Here is a 16,962-nt window from a genome sequence, read left to right as displayed (position 1 = left end):
GTTTTTGAAATCCTTTATAACAAAGGGAATGTCTGAATAGAAGGCACTGATTTATACCAGATTATTTTTTGAGGAGTGGGGGTTTGGAAAGGGTAGGTGGTGGCAGGAAAGCTTCATTTACTTGGAATTGTAAAACTAATTCAATTGTAAAACTAATTGTAAAACTAATCTACTAATTGTGAAACTAAAGGGTCTGGCACATTCTTACAGTCCCTGCGTATTAATCCTTTCCATTTCTCCATTCACCACCATCATGCTTCCTTTCATAAAACAGATACTAGGATCCTTTTCTTTCTATCAAAAGTCAAGGAAGAGAAGCTACATATGCCTTGACTGAGCTAATAAAAAAAATAGCAACTATGTTCAGTTGACTTAGCACACACCTGACTTTACAATTCAGACAGTCCCCCCACAAAATACCTTAGAATCTAGAATCAGATGGGAGCTTGTATGCCCAAAAGTGCAGCTGACCTAAAGTTGTTTCAAAAAGCCTCCCCCCCAACTGATGGATGTTGTCTGGAGTCCCATCCAGTTATGCAGTAAGGGCCTTAGCGCTCTGACAAAATTGTATCCCAAGCAAGAATTCAACTGAGCAGACTTAGTTGTATTGAAACACCATCTAGTTGGACACTCCCACACTTCTTCTGCTTTATAACATAAAGGAAGTGAACTGACGTTTTGGAAGAATTGAAACAATTTATGCTAAAGAAAAAAATCTGAGATCTAGAAGAATATCTCGAGTGTGACAGGGTTTCTCTGTTAGGCTCCTCGTTTTGTGTCTGAAGATAAAAGCTTCCCTAGTGGCCAGGGAGCTAGATCTAGAGGATTATGCTAGGACCTTCTGAGCAGGGCAGTGGAGTAGGTTCTGCCTCCACATTTCCTATGCTATGTTGACCCACAGAAATGTGAATTCAGGAACAGTGGGCAAAGCCAAAGTTGTGGCTTTTACTGGTAAATGTCCAATTCTCCCTGAACTCAAGTTACTGTGAAAAATGGGAAACAGCTAGAGACAATTCATTAATTTTATAATTTTTTTTGCATAAATCTTCTCCTGATAGATATAGTGGCACCACTCTACATCGATTAAACCCAGTGCAGCTCTCAGTACTCCTAGTTCCTAGTGGTGGAGAAGGTTATTTTGAGGGCTGTAGTGATCATCAGAGGTGATGACCATAAAGATGAAAGGAGGAGAGGGAAGAGGGTAAGGGAAGCAGAGAGAAAGAGAATGAATGAATAAATATAATTGAATGAATCTATTCCTTAATACTTGTATGTCAGTTAGCAATGAACCAAAGCAATCATGGCAGAAAGAAAGGGTTTAATTGGTCTAGTGAGGATTAGCCACAGAACTGATATTAACAAAGAATGGGTGGAGTGGGCAGAAGGAGGCAGAAAGGTAAGGGGGAAATAAGAAGTCAGTAAACGAGTACTATCTCAAGAAGGCAGGAAAATACAATTCTTGCAATGTGGGAAGGAAAGAGTCAGGACTAAGAAATAATGACCTGCCTATATTAAGAAAAAGGAGATGACAACAAAAATAATTTATACTCTTTCTATTACTCCAGAGATGGTAAATATTCTCTCTTCTGAGCACATACAGCATTATCTCTTAGCACAACCAATAATCCAAGTGAAACTAAGGTTTTAAAAGACAAGTAACAGATGTTTCTATCTTAGAAAATAGCTAATGCCTTTATAAAATAACTGTTTTGAATTTATGATTTAGGGATGTTTGAATCCCCTATCTTCAACTCTGTACTATGTAATATTTAGATTTCATGGTAGTTTTCCTGTAGGCAATTTTTCTTTTGCAATTGGGTTTTCAATTGATCCCCAAATTCAGTTTGTATAGAAAAAATGTCTCTTCTTATAAAATTCCACATAGATTAGTAAATGTGTTAGAAAACTCACTCATTCCAGGTTCAGTCAAGTAGCTGTAGCGCTTACGTAAAGCTAAAGATGCAAAGCTTTGCCGTCTATCTGCTTTCTCGGTCTGAAAAAGAAGAAATAGGGAGACTACATCCAACTTTCTGGTGACATTTTTGTAGTTTTGAAACATTTTGTAGGCATGTTGATATCTTGTTTATCCTTATTTTTCTTCTTAGATATTTTCCTCTTGAAAATGTTAATTTCTTACCGTGATTCTACCCCACCCCAATTGTCTCAATCCAAAAACCATCATTCAGCAAATATTAGAGCACCAACACAGCAGACTACAGGAAACTACAAATAAGAGACGAGCATTACAGAGACTTCTGATGCTGAACAGTAAATATTTCCAAATTCAATACTATTGAAAGCACATATATCACAATGTACACTCACTTTCCTGTGAGTACATTAAAGAAAAAAGGCACACACAAGTTTATTATTCCAGTTTTGCTGTTTCTGTATGTTAATAGGCATAAAGTGCAGATGAGGAGCTTGAAAACAGGTTAATGATTTCATCAGATACAATGTACTGAGGCTTAAGATTGATGATTCCTAGTATTGCTGAGATACGAGTTTTAAAAATCCAATTATCATATAACCTGGACAAATATTAAGCAATAACTTATAAGGAAAAAATCACTCAAATTTATTTTATTGAATAACTATACCTTTAAAAATGGCCAAGACACTTTTCTATAAATAGAATATCAAATATTTATAAGTAGCCATTGAACATTTTATTTTATATTACATAAAATATATGTTGATTTGTATAGTAAAATTTTATGTTATCCATGATCTTGATTTAAAAGTTAGAACACAGTGAAAACTAGGTAAAAATACACTCAAATGTATATTTACACATGCCAATTTATCATATTTAAAATTTTTAAAGCTCTTTAGTTCTGTAATTTTGTTGATTGCACTGAAGTAGTCTTATGAATATGTGGAGAAGAAGTGAACCATGCTTTAGGAAAATTGCCCTTTTGCCTGACTTAAGCTAAGATCTACAAACATATAGTTAATACGTTTCCCACACTTCAGCCCTCTGTAACTTCTTTTATACAGATTCAATTTCTATTCTAGCTCTGATAGAGTAAAAGCAGAAGTGTTCATATTACCTCATCATCTTGATCTGACTCTGTCTCCTTTTGGTTCCAAGATGCATTGCAGAGACAAGGAATATTATAATGGACAGCAGGGAAAAGAATATCAGGATATGAAAAGGACTGAGTAGGGGGCACAAAAGGCAAGCTGATTTAGAAAGCAAAGCAAATCAAAGAAGCCAACAAAAAAATACCAAGAACTATACATCCACGGCAAATCAAATATGTGACATAATTTGAAAGCATAAAAATCTATGAACTACCAGCAGAAGCAGAAGCACTACACAGAGGACTCCACGATACAAACCATAAGAATTTGACACCACAGTAACAAGACTTAGTCAATCTACACAAAGAGACTAATAAAACTTGAGTTTTTAAGCTTGAATCACTTTACAAAGCATTCCTTAATTGCATACCAAAAGCCCTTTCTTCACAACTAGGGAAAGAAAGTTAAGATAAACCAATATTAAAAGATACCTTTTTATGTGCTGGCAGAGTGATATTTAAGTTGCAAACAGCTGTTTGAGGCAGTCCTTTTGTTGTCTTTGGTTCTTTCAGAAAAGACAGACGACCACAGGGCTCTTGGCTGGTGTCTCTAATCTATAAGAATTTAAGCAGTTGACAGTTATAGAAAAAGACTTTTCTGAGAACTTCTGAATACTGAGCATATTTGGTTTTTTTTTTTAAGATTTATTTTATACAAGATCCGGGGTACAGGCTGGAAGCGTGGGAAGGTGAGAGGATTCACCAAAGACAGAGCAGGGAGTAGAACAGGCAGACAACAGAAATACACTGCTGAGGGGAGCAGAGGGTGTGACAGGAGAGGTCTGTTATGCCATGTGGGTAACTCCGCAGCCGGCGGGGATCGAACCGGCACTGCAGAGGCTGCGGACAGCTTCACAGCGTGGCGCTCAACCCGCTGCGCCACCGGGAAGGCCCACTGAGCATATTTGTTTTATGGAGCTCTTTGAGAAGCAGGAAAAGTTGATGATAACAATTACATGACAGCCAAGGTGGTCACATTTAAACTCGGTAAGATTGAGAATGCCCGATTCCTAGTCTAGCACAGGGCTGTCGCATCTGCTTGTCTTATCCTGACAATCCGTTGTGTAGCTTGGGTTATAGGCATGTTCTTCCTGCCCAATAACTTCTTTTTCTCAAGGATTCAGTTTTAGCAAGAACAATGGTAAATAATAACAGTAACAAAATAATTGTTTATGTCTTTCTGTTCTCTGAGGAAGAAGATGATCTCTTCAGAATATCAGAAATGGAGATGAAACCTGAATTCTGAATCTGATCTATTGTACTGATTTACAAATATTTTTAAAAGATATTTTTATTATTTATACATAGAAGAACTGGGGTATAGGCCAGAGGTATGGGGGGTGAGAGTATTCACCAGAGTCAGAGTGGGGAGCAGAACAGGTGGATTTACTGAAATACACTGCTGGGGGGAGTAGCAGGAGAGACAGGAGAGGTCTGCTGTGCCATGTGGGTTAGCTCCCTGGCAGATTGAACTCATGCTGCAGTGGCTGGGGATAGCTTGATAGCACTGGTACTTTAACTGGGGGGAGGGCCCTGATTTACAGCAGGAATTAACCAGATAGGATGCATTTTATTATTCTGACTGGAAAGTATACTTGGGTAAAACTAGAACAAAATCTGATCCTGTTTGTATGAATTCAAGTTTGGTGGGATATTACAATCGATATGTCAGTAGAACCATTTCATTTATTTATGAAATTTTTTTTTCTTTAATTCACAGTTTCTGTTAAAGATGATTTACCTTGATGGAAAATGGCAGTCTATTTTCTTTGAAAGCATAAAAATTAAAAACAAGTTGCTGTCCTCCTTTGGTAAGCGGAGCCAGATTTCCATAACAATCAACATAAATAGGTTTTCCTTCCAGAACCTTTTAGAGTAAAAGAAATGTATAATTTAATGTTAATTTGAGTTGAAAGGACTCTGAGATTTTAAGCTGCATTAACACTAAATGACTGATAGGTTTCTATGTCACATAGGTCTCTTTTATAAGAAAATTACATCTATGGAGACTTTGCCGCAAAAAGAACTTTATTAGCTCACAATTCAAGAGTTGTAATTGGAATCCATTATCATGGACAAGTTTGGAAAAAGAATATATATATATACTTACTTCTATTTCAGCAAGTTTAAACACATTTGAAAAAGTGCCTAACATTGTGTTCATATACTTTGAAAAAAAATTTTTGGACTCTTAGATACTTATCCCATGACTGGATTTGAAAAAGAAAATCATGGTAATGTGTGTGGACAGAGACCAAAATAAAGTAACACACGTAAGTCACGGCAAAATGGAGACCAGGACTTAGCTGTCGCCATGACTTAGATTCGTTAGTCCTACATCCTAACAAATGAAGACAACCTCAAACAACATACAAATCTCTAGTCATTTATAACAATTTGAAAATTATCAAATTTTTTAAACAAAAACTAAAATCAGTAATGTCCTTCTATTTATAGTGAGTACATTTATGGCCTCCCAAGTAAAACCTCATTCTGGGGGATATAATTAAATGAACTTGTTGTAAACAGGTACCTCAATATCTTTGCTTCTAGCAACCTCCTCAAAATTCTCTTGCTGCTCTAAAGTTTTGTCCACTTTGTCATCTGTCATGCAGAAACATCGCAGGGAGGATTCTACAGGGTCATTCATTTTGGCAAAAACCACAAACTTGGCCATGTATGGAACACATATTAATTCTCTGTAAAGTTGTGTGGCTAACCCCACAGTTTCTAAAACTTGATGGCAGTCTGCAAGCCAAAATCTGAGAAAAATAAAAAACAGAAGTATGAAAACGAGGTGATCTGAAGCCAAAAATCACAAGATAACAGTATTTATATATAAGCCAAAACACTAACTTGTTAATTTAAACAGCAAAGATGTTTCCTCTGTTTATCAAACACAGAAACCCCACATTTATTCTGTTATAATTTTGCTAAGGGTTTTTTTCTCTTTTCCATAAAATTCCTGTTCTCCTCCTTTCTACTCCCAACTAAAGAGTTTAGATCTATGCACTATTGGAAAGAGCAAGAATTTTATGGGTGATAACGGGACAAAAAGGAAAATCCTATCAGTTTTTATGAAATGATAAGAATTTCTACTGGCAGAATCAAGTCTTGTACCCATAGCTTCCTGTGAGGTGAATAAAACAACCTATCCTACCGAATTTTAAGTTTCTGAGTCAGATCCAACTTCACCATTAAAATAAAAAAATAACCATTATACTGGTATTGAGCACAATTTTTACTCTGCAAGAGATAATAAAATGAATTCTTCAGTGCTTTTTCGAATCCTTTATTTCCATACCTGGCCGAAACATTGGTTGTAAAAGAGACACAATCCTTTATAAATGTCAAAGGAGTTGTTCCTGTGATGTCTTCCCACTGAGCAGGCGAGGTGCCCCCTGAGGAAATAGTAGCAGAGACTTCATCACACATGGAAGATGCTCCTTGTCAAATTTTCATCCCCATCCTGTCCTTCCTGTGAAGCCAGTGACTTGCAAGACTTCACCAATTCAGTGAACTATGTGTATAGAAGGTAGTTTTCCTCTCCAGACTTTTACCTTATTGTGATTTCCTCGTAAGATTATGTTTTTTCTAAAATTACTCTTCAGTTTATTTGGGTAGGAAGGAATGAGTTAAATTGGTGCAAAAACAATTTATAATTCTGTTTTTTTAAGTGCAGAGATTTCAAATAAACCAATATAATTCATTTATTTTTTAAAAAGGCAAGCTCTGTCAAAAAAGTTAAGAGGCAGTTTATTTTTGTACTAAAACCATTGAATTTTCTGGGAAAAAGGAGGAATCAATAATTAAAATTACTCTTTAAAAATCCAAAGATAAAACCAACCTATTTTAATCTTTGACTTTCAATAAAAATCAGATTAGGTCAATGAAATGATAGTGTGAGTTCTGGATGCCAGGCACTATCAAAAAATGTGTTCTCCTAAGTCCTGCAGACTTAGTCTATTGGATTACACTCAGGAATAGAGAAGGTGGGAAGAACCATATTCTCCACTCTTCCCTGCTCCTGGTGCTGGGGTGGGATGGGGAGGGGGAAGCTCTGTTTTCTGAAAAGTCCATCTGTTTCCTTTCATCTAAAGGGTATTGCTTGGTCCATCAATTCTAAGACACCAAAAGACTACTGGATATTCCAGTAAACTCCATAGCACCTCAATAAACATAAAAGCACGCTCTTACTAAAGTTAATAGGAAAAATTATATTGCTAAATTTTAAATGAATCATGATAAGAGCATCTTAAAGAAATGGTATCAGGGATAATGGAGATGAGGTGACAGGCAATTAAATGTTTTATTTCCTTTTTGTTCTAGTTCTAATATTGGCATGATGGTTTCAAAGGTTTTGTATTTTTGTATAGAATCATTACAATGCATCAAGAGAGTATAACAACTCAGCCAAACCTGTAATGCTACAGAGGAGGCGCAGGTTAGGTGTGGTGTCCCCCTTGTATCCATTGGATACCCCTTCTCCTGAGGGTGGGGGTACAGGAATGGTCATTGTGATGGGTTTATGGAATTTTCTTCTTCTTGGTTCCACCGTGACAATTGGGCTAAATGTTGCTTTGTTTCCAAGGATCTTTTTCACAATTTCATCTGGAACAGGCTGTGCCTAAGACAGAGAAGAGAACTTCAATGAAAATGGACATTTTTTTGCCCTCATAAGACAGTTGATTTTTTTGAGCAAGAAAGGTAAAGAAAAAGAACCCCACAAAAAGATCACCATAAAGAAAACTTCTTTCTTCATCCTTTCTTACTATTTCAGATAGACATAAAAATGTGGACTCCCAGCCCCTCTGTTCTCAAGGATATTATCTTTGTGCCCAGAATTCCTGCTTGTCAGCTAGGTATAGGGTTATACAGGGGGCTTCTCATCAAGGGCAAAAGTCCTGGTATGAGGAACATACTGGTAAACCAGAATTTGCTAACAGCAGGCAGATATTAGACTAGAGATAATATACTTAGACTGGCAGGAATAATGGAGCCCCCCAGGCAGTAGTCCCTGGTCACTCCACCCTAGTGTATATCTCTAGTCACACACCCATACATGTACATTTCTTATGTACATGCCCCACTTTTGTACTCAATGTTAATAAATACGAGACTGTCTTTGGATCGGGGCTGCCCCTCTAGGCTTCTCATTGCTCCTCACAGACTTTGAGTAATCATTCCCTCATCCCATGCTACTTCTGACACTGCCTCCTGCAAGGCTACATAAAAACACAACCTAACAATGTAGCAGGAACTTGTCAGCCAGAGTATTTTCCCCACCGAATATGGTCTACATGATTATTCGCGAGAGGGGATCAAATCTCACAGCAGAGAAGCTGCTTAGTCTACACCTAAATAAAGGACAGCAAATGTTGACTTCAATATATTTTAAACCAATGCAGGCCATTTGGCCAAACATCACAAAAGCAATATGTACTATGTAATAGCTGAGGCTTTCAGAGTCATGTAACAAAAAAGGCATTCAAGACTGCAACGGATTTTGAGTCTAGTCTACCAAGCCAAACCTCTTTTTGGTTTCTTCCCTATACAGTAAAATATTCAATATGGGAGACAGTGAGAGACAGTTTCTACCACTGAAATGTAAGGTGATGTCTTTACATCACCTTAGGTGTTTCCGGAAGGCATTCCTAGGACTGACTGACAGAAAGATGTATCCATCACAGGGCATGAGAGTCAGCCCACAAAAGAAGAACTTTCATTGAAACTACTTTTTACACATTAATGAACACCACAAATTAAGGGTTTTTTTTTAAGGTTATTTTCCTTATTCAATAAGAAAACAAAGAACTAGTTAAGGTCTAACTGAAATTAATAAATATAAGAAAGGACATTCTTGCCAAGATTCTCAGTCAGGTTTCCAAACTAAAATGAGCTCCAATTGGTTTGGTTAAAACCTGGCATTTATGATTTACTTAAATCAATCTCATATTTGAAAACTTACAAGTTTCATTATTACTTTTGCCTATGATGTGGCATATTAGAAACCAAATCAAGTGTGGTTTAGTTCTTTAATGGTATATTCTTTGGTGTTTTTGTTGGCCTGTAAGGTGAATGACATACAATTAAAAAAAAAGTTATCCTTCATTAGAAACCGAGTAATACTTTTAAATGAAAACCCTAATAATAATAAGCCAGTGAGCTAACTTTCCATTTACTGCTTTTCATTTGAGATGGATGAATTTCCAAAAGGCCTAATGCTGTGATTAGCAATATCATTAGGATGAATGCTGAAAATCATTCAAAGCAGAACTTGCTCCTGTGCTCTCTACATAGAAGGAAAGCAACTTTTTGTCCACATTACCTGCAAGCCTACTCGAATTCTTTTGGTTAAAGCACCCTCTGGGAAAGAAGCTTGGACAAGGGGCACAGTGGTGCTGCTCAGAATTCCACCTTCAGGACCTATCTGGTTGCTTTCCTGCTTAATCCGTGAAACCACTGCAAAGTACTGGGGGAAATCTTTTGTGATGATCCTGCAGATCCGCTTCTTCCCTAATTCCTCTGGGCTGTCAAGTTCTGAAAAGACAAAAGAATGAAAAGCCATGAGAAATAGCCTCTTGATTCTATGCTGTGAAACAAGGTGTAATTTTGATGGTTATAATTATTTTTATTCAGTAGTCCAGGCAGTTTTTACTATAAAAATGATAGTGACTTAAACTAGTATTTAGCTTTGTAAAAATATTATAAAGCTATTTTTATCTTTAAAAACAGGCATTTTACTACCAATGGACACATTATTCTTCAAGAAAGGGGATATTCTGTGATTATTTCCAATAATACGCTCTCAAGCAGCTGGAAAAAAAGTAGGGCCTCACAGGAAGTGAATAAAGACTTACATACATTTGACCTCTTCTAGAACTGGTAGGCTAATTTAATTGAATTCTGGTAGGTTAATTTAATTGAAATGATTTTTTATAATATATTTGATATATTTGATATATTCAACATTTGATATATTCAAATCAAAGGGATATATTTAAACTTCAAGGCAGTGGAAAAATATGATTTATTTAGAAGATGATGTTGACAGAATCCTGCTGGATAAGAGACTTAACTACTTAAAATGTTAAAATTTTACCAAAGGAAAATCAAGAGAGTATGTTTTACCATAGTTAGGAAGGTACTGATGAACCCATGTAAAGTGTACAAGGTGAGGGAAGAAACAAGGGCAGAGCAACATAAACTGGAAACCCAAAAGCCTAAAATGCATTTTGAACTCTATAAAAATGAATTCTTTTCTGTGACAATATGGTAACCTTGAAAACAAAACAAACTGGAGAAGATAGTTGTCATACATGACAAACGATTAAAATGCTCAATGCCACTGGCAGCAACAAGGTAAGACAATACAGTACGTCAATAGAAAATGTCTTACTGTTATAGAGAGGCAATTCACAGAAGTTGAAAAATGGTCAATAAACATATATTCAAGTGTTCAAACTTGATAATTTCCTATACTCATCTTTGGTGAGATTAAAGACCAATAACATCTTGTCCAGAGGAAATTTTGGAAAAACAGATGTTTTCATTCATTGCAGGTGGATGTGAGTGGCAAAAATCTTTTGACAATGTCATTGGGTATCATCTAATCAAAATAAATATGCCTATTATCCTTGGACCCAGCAGTGCCATCTGCTGATGTCTTTCTTACCAGCACACGCAGCACAGCATTCCTTGTAATGACCAGGCTTGAAGGAGTCTGCATTCCCATCAGCAAGGGAGTGGTAAGAGAAATCATGGTTCACCCACATTCTAGACACTGCAGCTAGGAAACGGGATGGGTCACACACATTCAGTTACCAAGTATTTACTGAGGACCCACTGCGTGCAGGCACTGGTCTTATTACTGCAGATACAGTAGAGAGCAAACTATGGTCACTGCTCACAGAAGGATTACCTTCTAATAGGCAGGAACACAATTCACTAAACAAAAATGAAGCAGCCAACAGACTGACCAGGGAGAGCAGGAAGAGAGGAGAGGGTCTTATTAAAAGGGGATGAGCAGGGAAGACCTTTCTGAAGAAGCAACATTAGAGGAGAGATCTGAGGGAGGGAGGAAGCCAGGAAGGTACTGATGAACCCATGTAAAGTGTACAAGGTGAGGGAAGAAACAAGGGCAGAGCAATATGCCCTTTCCTATGCCCAGAACATAGGAAAGATCCTCTTTAGGGGAAAAACGTCATCTGCACATTCAGATATTTTTATGAGAAATTTGTAGAAGAACCAGTCTAGGCTGTTAGCACTGGTTAATTCAGAGGATTGGGGCGGAGAAGGGAGAAGAGACTGGGGACTAAGAGCATCATCTGAGGGTTTATACAACTGGGGTGGGTTTACTTACTACGAAATGAAGAGAAAATCCCAGACTTTGGGGAGGACTGTGGGTTTTATTTTTGTTGCTTACCACTCACATTTGCATCTCTTCATGGTCCTGATACAACACCACACATGTTCTACTGTCACTTAACTACAAACATGTCTGCCTCCTTTACTCTCACAAGATTCATAGGGCTGAGATCATGGCCTATTCCAAACAGAAGTTTCTAGAATGCTAAAATGAGTGATTAGGAAACTGGATCAGTGACATCTCGTGTTACAGCTCAACCACTGCACTTTGAGATGGGGACACCAAACTATCAACTAAGAGAAATAGTGTTCATCCTAATAGATTTCAAAGTGAACTGGAGTTTTGGTCTTTTTTTGATATTCATCTCCTTCCCCTCAATTCTGTTCAGACCAAAATAAGTGAGAAAGGTATATTTTACTTTCTGAAGAAATAAGACGTAAAGAGTTAAAAAAAAAAAAAAAAAAAAAAAAAAGGTTGGTACTGTGAAAGTGGAAGAAATAAAAATTTTGCTCAGGAAAAAATTCTGGGGAAGTTTTTATCTATTCAGATGACTCTGTTATGAAATTACAGTCTTCAAACCAGGCTGTTAAATGCAGTTTAACAGACTATATATCCTGGAAGTGTAAAATTTACCCAGGATCCATCTGGACCCACCAGAGGAACTGAGGCAACACAGAGGGTGGGGGGCAGGAATTGTCGTAACATGCACTTTTTAGCTGTGTGCAGGTGAGTGTAGTGGGTGTATGCACAGACACTTGTGTAAGTTCAGGGTTGAAACAGCCATTATCACCTGTGGAAAGCATAATAGCCACGAATGACAAGACTGACACTGTGTAGAAGCAGCCTGGCCGCACTGATGCTATTACCTTTGGCAAAGCATTAAATCCACTCCAAATATAAAGTGAGCATCCACTCCAGCAGCAGCAGAGAGAGGTAAATAGGCCAGCTCAGATTTCTCACTCCATGCACAAAACTCTTTAAGGACTTACTGTTCTGGGACCCTCAGTATTGTACTTACTCAGTTCTATAGCTTTTAGCCATTCTGCTGTCATCATTAAATGTACATAATTATTGATTTTTAATGTGTTTTCACAGGTATTTTGAAGTAAGTCTCAACCAAAAGACACAGTAATGTGGGAATTTTAGGCCCTAGGGCTCCCTTTATCACTCTATGACTAGAATCACATGCATGTATTTTCTTTTTTGAATTATTTAGTTTCCCAGGCTTCTATATGATGAAAGGAGAAAGGAGATTTGCCTTTAACCAGGCTATATTCTATATATAAATGTAAATGTGAATGTAAATTATTTTAAGCTTTTTTCCTTAGAAAAAAAGTCAATGGAAATAATAAAAACTACCAAAAAAAGACATATTTGTTTATAAAAAGCATCATCTCTTCAGAGTTGCTGCTGAAGGCAAAGCTATTAGATTCTTGGATATTTGCATAAGTAAGAATAAATAATATGGATAGTAGGTAAATATAAAAAGGCAAACAGATGAAGTGAAAACCAGATACTAAAGTTATTATGAATCTTTATGGCTTGAAAACCTATTACAAGACCTAACTGGCTATCAGTAAGACGGAGGTTAAATAAATTAAGACAGTCAAACTCTGGGCTACTGTGCAGTACTAGAAAGAGTGGGACAGAGTATATGTTCTAATATATAAAACTCCAAGGCATATTAAATGAAAATGTCACAAAAAGTATGATCTTCCAGTAACTGATGAATCAATCTTTAAAGACCTATGTGTAAATTCCTATGATTTACATAAAAACTAGGGGAATGAAAACAGAGGAAAATGATAAAACTTATTATAAGGAATGTATGCTTAAATGTTATCATTTAGTAATAAATACCACTAGTATTGAATAATAACAATATACACACACATACTAAATCCAATTATATTTTAACAGATTCAGGTCAGGCACATGTTTTTCTCTTTTTACTTTTAGAGAAAGGAAACTGAAATATAATAATGAAATGACCTCAGCTGAATGTTTGAAGCAGGAAACTAAAGACCAGGTGGTTAGAGAAGGCACAAGAGGGAATGAAGAATGAGCTATTGACCTTCAACTACAGTGAAGTCCTGACTTGTGTCCACCTCACCCAGCATCATGAACCCTGCCCCCAAGGCTTTTGTTCCACTGATAATTTTGACAAATTATTTGTGTATATTAAAAATAAGATTTTATTTTCATAAAATTTGAAGTCTTAATTATTTTACTCTAAATGATGTTTGATATTGAGGCCTGGCATAGTATAACTGCTGAATTAGAATCCACTGTATTATGAGACTCAGACTTTTCATAACAACAGTATAATTCTTTAAATCATGCTCTAAAATATATATAGTAGTAGAGACTGGCTTTTCTTTACTCTTTCAATAGATTTTTTTTTTAAAATATTGTATATGTATGTTCTAGTCTTCCTACTTCCTAGCCCACACTGGTCTATTATGTCCATCTATTTATGAGTCAGAAATTATTCTTGAATGAATATTTACCCAAACTGAATTAAAAACTCAGAGACTATAAACCTCTTTGGCAATTTCTGTGTTGCAAACTAAAAACTATCTCAGAGAGAGAAGATTTCCAGGCAAATAGCAATGAAGTCTGACAATATATAACTGAACGATACCAATGATGTTCTTTCTAGAACTGAATTTAGGTAGGTTTAGATTTTAAAATGATGTACTACTTCAGCCAAAGAAGCAAGAATATACTAGTAAGAATCTTTGCTTTGTTCTCACCATTTACATATGGAGAGAAGCCCAACAGCAAAATCTAAGCATAAATGTGGTATCACATCCATAGCCAAAGAGCCCCTGACTGCTATTACTGCTTGTCAGAAACTGGCAAGACCACAAGCAGCACCAGGGCTACAAGTTAAAAGCACAGAGACCCAGACTTCTCTCAGGGAGATCCTGACTTGGCCAGATAGAGAACCTAAAAATCTGTTTTTCACACTGAATTTAGGTGACTTTATGATTTGATATATTTGGGAAACAAGGTCTTTGTAGGCTCCTACCCTAGATCTGTTCTTAATTCAGAACCCAAATGATTAAAAGCACAACAGGGCCCTATATAAAAACATTTCATATTGCTCAATATGAGAGGAGCTTATGGGGCAACAATAATTACCCATTGCTTTTAAATAGTTTTTGTTTTTTACAAGGATACACTAAGCCATAGCTACAAAATTAAAAGAGAAAAGGCGTTAGTGACAATAGAGTAAACAATTAAACATAAACAGAAGACTTCTTACTTTTCAGGGTGATTTATAATGCCACATACTATAAAAGGATGCCCAAATCTTAAGCAATCGCCCTTATCACAACTCGAGCTATTTCTTTCTCCCCAGCTGTTATTAGTAAAGTTTTTGCTAAAAAGAAGATTAAAGGGAAAAGAAAAATAGGTAGTTCTGCTCTGGAGGAAGGTTAACATTTACACTTACTGAATGTCTACTTGTGGTGGGGGTGAATTACTATTTGACCCACATAGCAGTTTGGCAAAGTAGGTGTCTGCAGTCCAGACAGGTTAAGGGACTTGCCCAAACTGACTTAGCTGTTTTAGAGTTGAGATTAGAATATAGGTCTTGGAAGGGAGCGTGAGGGGGAAGGATGAAGTCACACAAATATGGATTTCAATCACTCAGCACAGTGTCTTTGCAGACTGCCTGGCACATAGGTAGTGGTTGACAAATGCATGAGTATGGGATGGATTTGCAAAAGGCCTGATGCAAAAGATGACATGACTTCTTACTGGCCCATTCTCCAAGTCCATTGATTACAGTGGACTTTCTGTTGTGCTAGAAATGGAAGCTGATAGAAGCTTACTTATATCACTGATAAAGGATAAATTTCTTAAGTACCTTGTAGCTCTTTTTTTTTTTTTTAATAAAAGGTGGGACAGTATTCTCTGAGATTTTACAAAAAAAGCACTAAGGGTGATAAAATGTTTTACAAATATAAATGGTTACAGAGATCATAATATAATAAATGGCAGGATTGAAATCATGTCTCCATTAAATGAGATACTCTTAAAACCTTCAAATGATTGTCCTGATTAGTTTTGCCACACTCTTACATGTACCTGTTGAAATGTCTCCACAATTTAGTCAAATGGGGATGTCATTCTCTTTCCCATATCAAATTTGTTTTCTAAAGTCTGTGACCTGATCAGGATTGAGTATGTAAGTCTATAGAAACTATACAACTTCAAGGTTTCATAAAAGATGATTTCAAAATCTAGGGCTTAATTTTCGGTCAGGTGAATACTCTGTGCCTTTTGTTCCTGTAAGAAAGGATTATTTGATATTCAGAGTTGGGGGGAAAAATGGAGTCTTTGAATATTAGAATTCAAAAGGCCAGGCTGGCTAGGATGGGTTGTGCAATGTCACTGGACACAGGTGACCTGAGTTCAAGTTCATCTCCCAATCAGTGAGATTGGTCCTGGGACAGGTTCCTGAACTTTGCTGAGCCTTACAGTCTTTGTCTACAAAATCTGAACAAAAGTTCCACTAGATGTGACAAATAAATTATAGAAACCCACCAGTTCAGTTCTGTTTACACAATAACTCAGAAAGGTCACATATACTTTGTAGAGTCACACAGCTTTGCAGTAGAGCCAAAGAGCCTGTCTGTGGCAGATCTAAGGTTGGATTAAAAACAAAAAAATCCCATTACCTCTGTAATGGGATAAATCTGAATTGCTATGATCTCAATGTCATTCAAATTTCACCAATCACAGAAAATTAAATATCAGATAAACCAGGAAAAAAGAGGAAATATATGCAAATTAAGTGTAAAAACAGTGGAACAATTGAGCATACTGTAATATAGTCCATGAAATATTTCAGAAAATTATACTCATCTCTCTATAATTTAAAGTTCAGCTCCATCAGAATATGCAACTTTTCTAAAAAGCCATCCAAGATGTTAAAGGAAAAAAAAACCTTAAATGATACAATTTGACCCTACTTCCTCAATGTAAACATAATTTAAAAGGAAACATTTAAAATTTTTAAAACTTCATTTTGAAATAATTATAGATTCACAGAAAGTTGCAAAGCCAGCACAGAGAGGCCCTATGCAACTCTATAATTTCAGTAGTTGAGCTTATACTCAATTCTGGCTTCTGCTTAAATCTGGATCAGCATGATGTTACACTTTACCCAAGGTAGGGTCTTTATTCCTCAGATTTGCCCTATGTACCATTGCTAATAAGGCAGGTCTGGAAACAATGGTAAACATGCTTGTATTTTCCCCCAGTTTTAGCACTCCATACAATTCTAACAAGCATCTAGCTTAAATATTGTTTTTGGAAACAATAATCATTAGGTCTTAAAACTTCTCCCCATTTCCCATTTGACTGTGGCATCTCTTTAGAAAGCTGCTTTCTCTCTTGGGTATGGATCACTGTATTATTGAGGAAATATACCACACAAAATGAGGCACATGCCTGGGTATAAGATATTCATTTCTCCATGCAACATATTATGAT

General features: G+C 36.4%; 1 protein-coding gene and 1 long non-coding RNA gene across 6 annotated transcripts in view; one reads left to right on the top strand and one right to left on the bottom strand.

Annotated features, from left to right (window-relative positions):
- The window catches only part of ANK3 (ankyrin 3), a 322,189-nt gene that overhangs the window by 40,798 nt on the left and 264,429 nt on the right, over positions 1-16,962 (bottom strand). For all 4 annotated transcript variants that reach the window (XM_054690069.1, XM_054690067.1, XM_054690068.1 and 1 more), the window contains 7 exons: positions 9,415-9,626; positions 7,506-7,713; positions 6,391-6,487; positions 5,620-5,848; positions 4,828-4,953; positions 3,519-3,641; positions 1,912-1,993 (listed from right to left, as the gene is read on the bottom strand). In XM_054690069.1, coding sequence (XP_054546044.1) covers positions 1,912-1,993; positions 3,519-3,641; positions 4,828-4,953; positions 5,620-5,848; positions 6,391-6,487; positions 7,506-7,713; positions 9,415-9,626 — 1,077 coding nt within the window. The remainder of the gene's footprint in view (positions 1-1,911; positions 1,994-3,518; positions 3,642-4,827; positions 4,954-5,619; positions 5,849-6,390; positions 6,488-7,505; positions 7,714-9,414; positions 9,627-16,962) is intronic.
- LOC119234839 (uncharacterized) lies at positions 7,645-13,596 on the top strand. 2 transcript variants are annotated; one of them, XR_005122681.2, is made up of 4 exons: positions 7,645-7,793; positions 9,822-9,971; positions 10,649-10,834; positions 13,414-13,596. It is a non-coding gene; the product is annotated as an uncharacterized LOC119234839 (long non-coding RNA). The 2 variants fall into 2 exon arrangements; XR_005122682.2 differs by lacking the exon at positions 10,649-10,834.

Source organism: Talpa occidentalis, unplaced genomic scaffold (genome assembly GCF_014898055.3).
Source record: "Talpa occidentalis isolate TD23 unplaced genomic scaffold, MPIMG_talOcc4v2.1 talOcc4.8, whole genome shotgun sequence".
Lineage (NCBI taxonomy): Eukaryota > Metazoa > Chordata > Mammalia > Eulipotyphla > Talpidae > Talpa > Talpa occidentalis.
Note: the sequence above shows the minus strand (reverse complement) of the source record. Positions and strands in the feature narration are given on the sequence as shown.